Raw genomic sequence first — 10,289 nt, 5'->3', positions numbered from 1 at the left:
GTTCAAGAGTAGTCATTAGGGCTATGCAAAATCAGACGTTGAGTCTCTTTGGCATGCCCAATAAGTGTATGGAACCCCCTTATATCGCGCATAGGGGCGTTATTGGCCAAAAAACTAACCCCCCCCCCCCCCCCCCGCGGGTCCCATTTCGAAGGCTCACTCCATCACAATAATCAAAGCCAGAATAGTTCTTCCCCCCATAACGCCCCCATAACCCCGTTACGCCTCTCCTAAGGATGTTATGGAGGTTATGGGGAAGTCTCACTCCTTTTAGCCTTAACAGCATATAAAGTGATGTCACATTATACGTAGGTCCTGAGTTAAGTCACAAAGTTTTAGCATAAACCAATACCTTTTATTCATAATTTAATCTATGTTTGGTATTTCTGATCTGTCACTACATTACATCCCAAGTGATAGCTGTAATATGCATTTGCCATTGTATATGGTGCCATGTTTTTAATGTTTTTATATACATAATGAAGGTAGTTTCAAGGGGATAAAAAACAAAACTTCTAGAGAATCAAGATTCACATTTGAATAATGTTATAGTTTCTTAAACAACTTTCAATAATGTTGGATTGGGGACTTGCTAGAAATTTTAATGCATGGAAATCAAAGCATAAAATCTAGGAATATAAGTGATATGGTAGAATGAGGTCAAAGAAACAAAAACAAAATGACACTTCATGGTAATCAAACATGATCTAAAACAAGATGCTCAAATCTTGTTTAGGTTTAAAATTTTTTTGTACGTATGATGTGGTTCATGAATCTTTAGGGTTTCATTATGTTGACTTTATTATAAAGCTAATATAATAACATTATAACAACATACCTTTTCTTTAAAAACATGCCACATTCTAATAATTAAGTTGTGTTTATGAGGGGTTTAGATGTACATTCTCAACATTTAAATCTTGACCACTCAACTACTTGATGAGTTGTATCACTATAGTTTGAGACAACCTTAGTTTCACCCCTTTGAAAATTTATTTTCTAGATTTGTGTCCAAAAGTTGCTAAACCTTCTAGGATTTGTCTTTGTAGAATCTTTACAAGGACCAACAATTTCTTTTCAGAACTTGCATTGTCAAAAAATAATAAGAAGATAAGAGATTTTAGCTTTTGAAGATCATGCAAGATCAATTCAAGATTTGGATGGCTAAGCTAGTTGACAAAAATCAAACATACGTTAATAAAAGTAAGTAGATATTGCTTTTCCAATCATATGTGACCCAAAGAAGTCTGATTACAAACAATGAAATGAATGACCTAAAAGTCCTTTGGTCATTTTCAGCTTAGCCGGATGTTAAGAGACAAATATATAGAAATTAATTTCATAACTTATATTGGTGAATTTAAAAATATACTGGGGTAGTGTAGAGATGGGACTAGAAATAGTTCCGTTATAAAAAAAAACACACTATTAAGGTCATTGGCCTTGTGATGTTCGGGATGACCCAACAAATTAAACAAGATTATGATGTCCGTGGTGACCCAACACACACAAAATTATGGGCTAGGCATCTTATTTGCCAAAAATCTATGAATAGTTGTAAGGCATGCGATGTCTTTAAAATATTTCGACTCGAAAACTTATAGATTTCTTAGGGTGCGTTTAGTTCAAGAAAACTCTCTTGTTTTCCATTTTCATTTTCCAAGAAAACATGAAAAACAGGAAACGCGTTCAAATTGTAAATTTTTAAAAAAGTTTTCCTAGAAAATGAAAATTCGTTTTTCCAACTTTTTCCACTAAAATTAGAAAACTTTTTTTCAGTTTTTGTTTTCACTTTTCTATTTTCAAAACCTAAAATTAGAAAACAAGTGAATTTGAACATGTTTTAAAGTTTTCTAAAATGAAAAAAAGAAAACTCCATCTTTTATTTTGAACGCGTTTTCAAAATTTTCAAGGGTTTTTTAGAAATGAAAAACCTTTTCATTTTCTAGAAAACTAAAAATGGAAAACTTAAAAACATTTTCTCCAACTAAACGCGCCCTTAATCCGTCACTGTACACAATAAATCATATTTTTCTCAATTTTTTATTCCAAATCTTTATAAATTAAGTCATACACTTTGAAGGTTTTTGAGGGGTGAATATGTACATTTGAAGCATACATTATTGGGGCAACTCCATCACTCTACCAATATGCAGAAATAAGCATCTGGTTTGGAGTCAGATTGAGATGCAAAATGTTGGGGATAACTCATTATTTAAACAATTTACAGTGATGAAGGCTTTAAATTGTTGGTAAAAGCAGAGACATTGTTTTAATCTAGAAACTGTTTTTATGATCATGGGATTGTGTTAACACAAAATCATCTAGTTCAAAGAACAGACATGACACCAAGACGAGAATCAAATCATACCAATTTCTACATTTTTAATGTCTTCGAGCACAACATGATATATGGACCCAAATGACTTAAAATTTTACCTTGTTATATAGTATTTAATCAATGGTGTTGATACGACATAAGTTAGAATTGCTATCAAATTATGTTTTAGGATATAAATTAACTTCATACACCTATGTCCTTTGGACGCACGTAAACGCCATTTATTATTATTTTTTTTATCGGTGTTTTTATTGTCATTTGTGGCATTTAGTTGCTAGCATATGTTGTATATACAAAAAGGTCTTAATACTTCAACTTACCTTTGAATTATGACATACATAGTTTGGATAAGGTGAATGATTGAGTACCTAAATAAAGAACGCCTTGCCGTCTAAACGTTACATGCCTAGAAAATAGCATTCAAGTCACTTTACATGAATTGCATGGATTGTAACATGGTTTATCAAAAAAGGAAAAAGAAAAGTTTTCACATGATTTATTGATTATAACCACAGTGTTAATAGTTAGACACCTTTTGTTAGATAACACCCATTTTAACGACAAGGTTAAATGGTTAATAGTTAGACACCTTTGTTAGATAACACCCAAGCCAAACTCGAAGCGCAGTTTCCACCACTTGAAAATTTATCCGGGTAGCATGTCCCAAATGATTGAACTCAAAACCTCCGAATAAAAACCTCCGTACCACTATTAAAAGAAAAAAAAAGAAACAAAAAGACTGCTTGAATATGATAGAATATTGTATTCGATGAAGAAAGGCCTCCATGATTAAATATTAAATACATGCTTTGTATGGATATGTCGATGAAATGTATACATTATCCATCAACTTGGAAGTACTTAATTCGTTTAACTAATAATTGGAACATTTGTATAATTCCTATATACATTTAAAAGAAATAACATGTGCTATTTGTTGTTGGGTTCATCCCATTTGATGTACAAGTGGCATAAAACAATGGACTTTGAAATGTGTATGAACATAAACAAATAATTGCTATCCATCTTAGTACGCTTTAAGTTGTAAGAGATATTGACCGTTCAAGAAAAGAAAAAAAAAACTTATAAGAAAAAAAACTCTAATTAGATATGACCAGATTCAGTCCAGTCAAGCCCGGGTCCAGTTTTCTTAGTTAGGGCCAAGTTCTACAAAACGCGACATACGAACAATAAGACTTGCTAGTGGCCTAGTGATACTGAGGTCAGTGCCATTCACACCTTTAATGATTCCAAATAACTGAGGCGATCCATGTCAAAATATTTTCGGTCTTTTAACACGTTCCTGGGCTAAAATCTATAATAACGATCCTGATGTACAGCTTTCATATCAATCAGTATTTAATGTTACGAATCATAAAAAGTAATCAGTTCATCATCAGTCTAGACGTTAAATCAATAATTAAAAAACAAACATAAGTACATTACATTCTTATATATTCTGTTTGTACTTCCCATCACCAAAAATGTGAGCTACCATGGTACGTTGACAAGAAAGCCACGGATTGCACTTACTAAAACAGACAAATTAGAAATGGGTAAAACAAAAGCGTAACATACCATGTTTATCGTTTACGTTCAGTTCTCCACTTGTATACAGGTCTAGATGTTGGGCAGACAATCTCATCTTCACGTAGCTTGCGCTTTTTACCCTTTTTCTACTCCAACAATGTGAAATTTAGTATAACTGTAACTAGAGAGATGCAATCGTATATGGTTTAAAACAATATACCTGTAATTCCTGTTTCAATGCCATTTCATTATAAACTTTCTCCAGGTCTTGAACTCTTCCTTTTCGGGCCTCCAGCTCTCTATAAGAAGCAGCTGTTCTCCTGCACATTAACCACATCATATACTAGAGTAAAGAACGGTCACTTCAAAGGCCAGTAATACATATATGTGATGCCATTAGTGTACACAAAGAAACGCCAGAACAAAACACGAGAAATGACGACAAATGTGTCGATTATCTTTGTGAAATTAATGAAGCAAAGATATGATTCCAGAGCAGGTTTGATGATTAAACACAAAATACGTGGATTCTACTTGGAAGATGGATCATAATGCATACAATATTAAGATTCCTATCTTTGATTATCTACTTTGATGATTGAAGGCCTATCTTTTGATGACAAAGATGACAAACGCACGCCCCCCTAATCCTGGTCCCGGACAGGACTTAAGATTCCACCTATAAGATGGATCATGATGCGTACAACATGAAACATTAAGGGCCTGCTTTATAATACAGTGAGGATACGCACACACACGCGCACCCCTACTCTTGGTCTCAAACAAGAGTTGAACCATCACCACTTGGTTGAGTGACACCTTATTAGTAACACCTAGGATAATGCTAAGGAAAATACCTGCTGGTACTTTTACGGGCTGACTGACACGTGCAGATGCTTTATGTGCAAGTAAACTAACAAAAAAAACTGATTCATATTCTGCTCCATGTTGTGCTCATCCCTAGAGAATGTCTTTCCATGTATTTATGACCATTAAGTATAACATTCCAGCCACTATAAGAATGACACATATGCATAGTAATAGATTTGACATACTTTAAAAATAGCTTTGAACGCCATGGTTAACCCACATAAAGAGCATAGCGGAGAATATATAGCTTCATGTTGAAACTTTAAGCAAAATTTCACATAACAATATACTTTACCCTGATTTCAAAATGATGCAAATGTCAAAATAAACGATAAGACCATTAAAGTTTTTAGATTAAAAATGTTTGTCGAACAAAGCTATGATGAACTGGAAATTAACAACTAAGTGCAAATGACAGTTTTCATATTGTGAATGCTTTTCAGATCACCATGCAAAGAGATTATTTAAGAGGAACATCTCTTTGGCAGACTGGTTGAAGTCTAACTGTCTAAGAAGTTTCTGTAACCAAACAGGAGGATTCTTTTCTATTTTTTCTAAACAGCATTTCCCTCTGAGATAGGTCTGCTTCACCTGTTTAGAAGAAATCAAACACCAAACGGCTTCATTTGGAAAAGCAAAGGATCATGCAAGGGGGAAGATGATGGCAACGATGATTATATTATAGTAAATTAAGGTGTACATATATTGGTACTTGTACCAAAATACCATACCATACTGCTTCACCTGTGCATGTTATTTGAATAAACATACACTGCACTTCAACAGATGGGTGGACTAAATTTGGGATAAGCGTATTGACTAAGATTCTAATACCAAACTGGTCCTTATACCAAAATACCGTACCAAACCGGTTCCAGCACCGAAATACCGTACCGAACCCAATTCGGTGCCGGGATCGTCGGTGAGTTTCCCAAATGCCCGGAATTTGATATCGGAACGAACAGGTAGCACTTTGGAATGGTACTGGAATACCGAACTAAATGCTGAAACTTTTGTAAACTTGATACACATTTTGAACAGCTACAAGGGTCTAGTGAGGCACAGTTACCTGAGATGCGTCATATTCGATGTCTAATTCGAACTTTTCGATGACAAAAACATTTGTCAGGTAAGTAGTGCGGCGTATCTATGTAAGGTGTGTCGCATTTGATAAGCAGAATGGTCATAGAAACATTTCCAGGTATTTAATGTGGCACATTAGCAGCATGTGTGGCGCAGGACATATTCTGTACAAACCATATTCGGTATCGGGATTTACAGGATTGGTACTTGGTACAGCAGGTACTGATACTATCCCTAGAATGTCCTTATAATTAAAGTAAACTTAGCCACTCTTTTAACTCTACAGGTACTTTCTAATTCTAGAAACAAAAATTCATGTGAATCAATCAACATTTGTTCAATTCAAATAACAGCTTTATTATACATATATACATATACAAGTAACCTAACAAGTTACTTTACCTTTTAATTTGTTTAGGCAGATCCTCAAAAGCTGGTAATTTAACAGTCTTCGTTTCCGATAGTATACTCTTAGCCTCTTCCCTGTAGACAAAAGTGAAATTATTGTAACATTAACATGATTATTGACAATTTTAATTAGTTTCCAGCAAGCAATGCAAAGAAAACGAGACTTGTGGTGTTCAAACCTGTCTTCAGCATAGTATACGTGTTTGTTTGACGGCTGAGAATCAATTGAGTGCAGTGTTGCTGTTAGCCTCTCGATTTTCTGCATTAAAAGAAGTTTTTTTAGCAAAATTATTCTTGGATTGTTGAGCAGAAAAAAAAAGAACCATGGTATGTCATCAATCCACCTTTTTCTCTGATAGAATCTTCTGCAAGATATAACCCATATCTTGTGACTTCATCAACAAGAGTTCTTCTGCAGTATACTTGTTTGCTTCACTCCTGCAGAGCATATATTACAGCTTAACCTTCGGTTTATTTCACTTCTAACTTTATGCAGCAATTGAAATGATGGGTGAATAGAAAATTACGCTTCTTTATGTATTCCATCGACAGTTTTGGAGTTGATCATCTTAAAGTAGAATTCATCTGGATTCCTGTTTGCTGCTTTTTCTTTGAGTTTCTGCAATGAAAGTCACGCTTATAGTTTTCACCATTTTTATAAATATAAAAAACATTGAAACTCAGATTATCATCAACAGCCATCATCGCTACAATCATTTGAAACAAATAATCTACCTGCAAGTACTCCTCCCTTTTATGAAAGGCTTTTGCACGAACAACATAGTCCTTGTGTTTCTCAAGAAGCCCGAATCTTTTCCTTTCATTACTGAATACGCAAAGTCACCACATAAGAGAAATAAGAATTGACATAGATCAAAACTAAAGAGAATTTATTAAAAAAGAACTGCAAACTACTTAAGGCACTCACGGTTGAGATCGTTCCTTGTGCGCCCGTCTATTAACAGCATTCCTTAAAGATGACATCTTGAAAAACCACGTCAACAATCTGCGCAAAAAAACAGTTCTAAAATCTCACTTATGCCAACAAATTTGCATCATAAACTGAAAAAAATGATACCATTTAAGCATAATGCGTTGCACGTTGCAACTCAATTATAGCTCGACATAATCAAAAGTATATAGTTAGCACAGACGAGTTCACAGCAATACCCGAATGTTCACATCTTGGCATCGTTTTAAATAAAGCAAAAGCACCCAAATGAGTTTATAAGGTACCCCATTAATAGCTTTCCGATACCAGTTCTAAAATCATACCGAACAAAAAAAGATATATTTCGACCATAATGTCGTTGCAATTCAATAATAGCTCGACATAATCAAATTTATATATAGTTAGCCAAGGCGGGTTCACAACGATACTCGAATATTCACATTTGGGCATAGTTTTAAACAAACAAAAGCAGCCACATGAGTTCAAATTGTATCCATCCCATTGATACAAAAACAACTTACATATATATGGATATATATATATATATATATACAGCTATGGTTTTCAATACCCAGATATGCCCTCTCCACAAATCCAACTTTCATAGCTGCAATTTATAATCAATTGTGCATCATTGGCTATCAATACTACCATATATATATATACACACACACAAAATATATAATTCAAGAAAAAAGAAAACATACGTGTAGCGAGCGAGAGGGTGAGGGGAGGAAAAAGATAGGGGGGATTTATTATTTGAGCGAAAAACCCTCACAGAAATCTGTCTTCAGTTGCTTTGAATAGAAAGATGGGGGCTAGGGTTTAACAAAGTTTTTTCTCCCAGCCTTGCACCTGAATTACTTTTTATTTTTATTTTTTTTATTTTGCACCTGACTATCGGTTTTTTCTTTTTCTTGATCCTTTTAGTTTTGGATTTAAATTTATTTTCTTTTTCATGTTATGTTTTTTTTTTTTTTAATTAATTGTTTAAAGTTATCATGTTAACATCTAAGTTCAGATAATCAAAATATTCATGACAAAAGTTAGGAAATAAACAATCTAACTTCATTTATATTCCTCATTCAAAGTGATAACTAAGAATTGTGGTTATCTCATTCAAAGTTGTAACTAAGAATTGTGTTATCTCATTCAAAGTTGTAACTAAGAATTGTGGTTATGTGGCGTCGATGATAATAATTGCAAACCAAACACTTATTTTAATCTGTAAAAATAACCATGCATGATATATTGAAAACAAATAAAAGAAACATGAAAATTCATTAATTCATATCATATAAAGATATATTTCTTTGGAACAATTGAATTAAGATGTGAAGGATCTTTGGGCGTACGTAGTTCGACTTTGGAGCTAGCCATGATCTAGATAAAGTTGATCAAGACCGTGAAGGCTCGAATGAAGTAGGGATGGGCAAAAACTGAACCGGAAAATCAAAAATAACTGGAAAAACCAAACCGAAAAAACCTAAACAAACCCATTGGTTTGGTTTTGGTTTTCTACGGATCGGTTCAGTTTTCGGTTTCATATGCAAAAACCGATCACCAAAACCGAACCGAAACCAAAAACCATATATTTTTTCATTTTATGTATTATATCTATATCTTTTACTTATGACATACCCAATTATAATAAAAGTTTTGAGTTATTTCTATTGGAAATGCGTTGAGATTTGTAATGAAAATTCATAGAGGCGTAAAGACATAAAGGAGAAATCGTGACAGTAAGAATATCGAGTTTTATAAGCCATTTACCTTTCCTACGAACATCGAGCTTGATGGCTAGCATCAATACAGTAGATATTTTTTTTGAATATTCAGTCGGTATGCGACATCAGGTAAACCTCACCGTATAATGGTGAAGCCTTGCACATACCATAGACATCGAGATGTTGACCATGAGCCGTTACAAGTATTCGAAGGAAAAAACCCCAAGATTTGACATCCCTAAGGATCGAACTCAAAGATTAAGTAAAACCTGAAATGCTTCCGACCAATTGAACACATATCGCTAGTGGTCATATTTTAAGTTGCCATACTATCACATTAAAAACAAATTTCGTTTCCTGCTTTATAGTCTTGTTAAGTCATATGCTCTTCATAAGCGGTCTTAATAGCCAAGATCATTATAAAACTTTGTTCAAGTATCCATTAAAATTTAAAAATGTATCATTCTTACTAATCATCGTTCTTGGATACAATGAGAATAAGACAAGAAATAATCTTGAGAGAAACAAAAAAGATATTGGATGTTTTATTTAATATACTAAAAGAGTTTGAAAAAAATATGAAAAAAACCGAAACCGAACCATAAAACAGAAAAACTCACCCGAGCCAAAACTGAATTCAACGGGTTTTGTTTTTCAAAAGCCGAAAGATTCAGTTTGATTTTTGGTTTTAGCCTAAAATCAATCCAAATCCAACCGTGCTCACCCCTAGAATGAAGTAACGTGCATTATTCGATGAGATAGCAACCCAATTAAAGTACTTAGATTGTTTACATATAAGATAATAAACATACATGTCTTATTTATTTTTAATGTTGAGCGTTACTTGTGTTTGGAAATTAGCTATATTTTTTTGTAAGACACGTAAGTTTATTATTTTATATGTAAACAATCTAAGTCCTTCAAATGGGGTGCTATCTTTATCTATAATCATTTATAAAACATATTGGACTATTTATTTTAAAAAATTCAACCATCTTTTCAATATTTCTATATTGCCTCTAATTCACACATTACCTCTAATTCTATATCTTTAAACACAATCAGACAAACACCGTACCAAAATCTAACACACAGTCACTTTTTTCTCTCTTTCCTATTTACACACAACGCATATCGATTCCTTCCCACCGTCTTGTATTATCATCACCGTTTAACCACCGCAACGCGCGAACACCAATCCTCGTTGTTTACACGTATGTGTTTTAGTAAGAATATTTATTTCATTAGTCCTCGTTATATTTGTGTACTAGTGCTCAGGCCAGTCCAATTGAACGAGTAATCTCAAAATATATTAATCAAAGCTAAAAAATTAGAATTCAAGTATATTAAATGGATACCGAATAAAATTAAAATACCT

General features: G+C 33.5%; 1 protein-coding gene across 1 annotated transcript; it reads right to left on the bottom strand.

Annotated features, from left to right (window-relative positions):
• Window positions 1-3,743: 3,743 nt before the first annotated feature.
• On the bottom strand, window positions 3,744-8,072 carry LOC122605138 (probable U3 small nucleolar RNA-associated protein 11). The gene is made up of 9 exons (XM_043778017.1): window positions 7,892-8,072; window positions 7,161-7,238; window positions 6,968-7,058; window positions 6,760-6,851; window positions 6,577-6,670; window positions 6,412-6,491; window positions 6,227-6,307; window positions 4,092-4,191; window positions 3,744-4,017 (listed from the first exon to the last, which is right to left on the bottom strand). The coding sequence occupies exons 2-9, from the start codon at window positions 7,214-7,216 to the stop codon at window positions 3,925-3,927; spliced, it is 687 nt and encodes a 228-aa protein (XP_043633952.1). The 5' UTR covers window positions 7,217-7,238; window positions 7,892-8,072; the 3' UTR covers window positions 3,744-3,924.
• Between the last annotated feature and the right edge of the window lie 2,217 nt (window positions 8,073-10,289).

Source organism: Erigeron canadensis, chromosome 6 (assembly GCF_010389155.1).
Source record: "Erigeron canadensis isolate Cc75 chromosome 6, C_canadensis_v1, whole genome shotgun sequence".
NCBI lineage: Eukaryota > Viridiplantae > Streptophyta > Magnoliopsida > Asterales > Asteraceae > Erigeron > Erigeron canadensis.
This window is presented reverse-complemented; position numbering and strand designations above follow the sequence as displayed.

Bases quoted from the DNA above. Each gene is read 5' to 3' on its own strand.
- LOC122605138 (XM_043778017.1), bottom strand. From the start codon at position 7,216: ATGTCATCTTTAAGGAATGCTGTTAATAGACGGGCGCACAAGGAACGA. The intron at 6,852-6,967 runs GTAGATTATTTG...CTTTCATTGCAG, and splicing joins AAAGGGAGGAGTACTTGCAG to AAACTCAAAGAAAAAGCAGC. The intron at 6,308-6,411 runs GTTTGAACACCA...TTTTGTCTACAG, and splicing joins GTATACTATGCTGAAGACAG to GGAAGAGGCTAAGAGTATAC.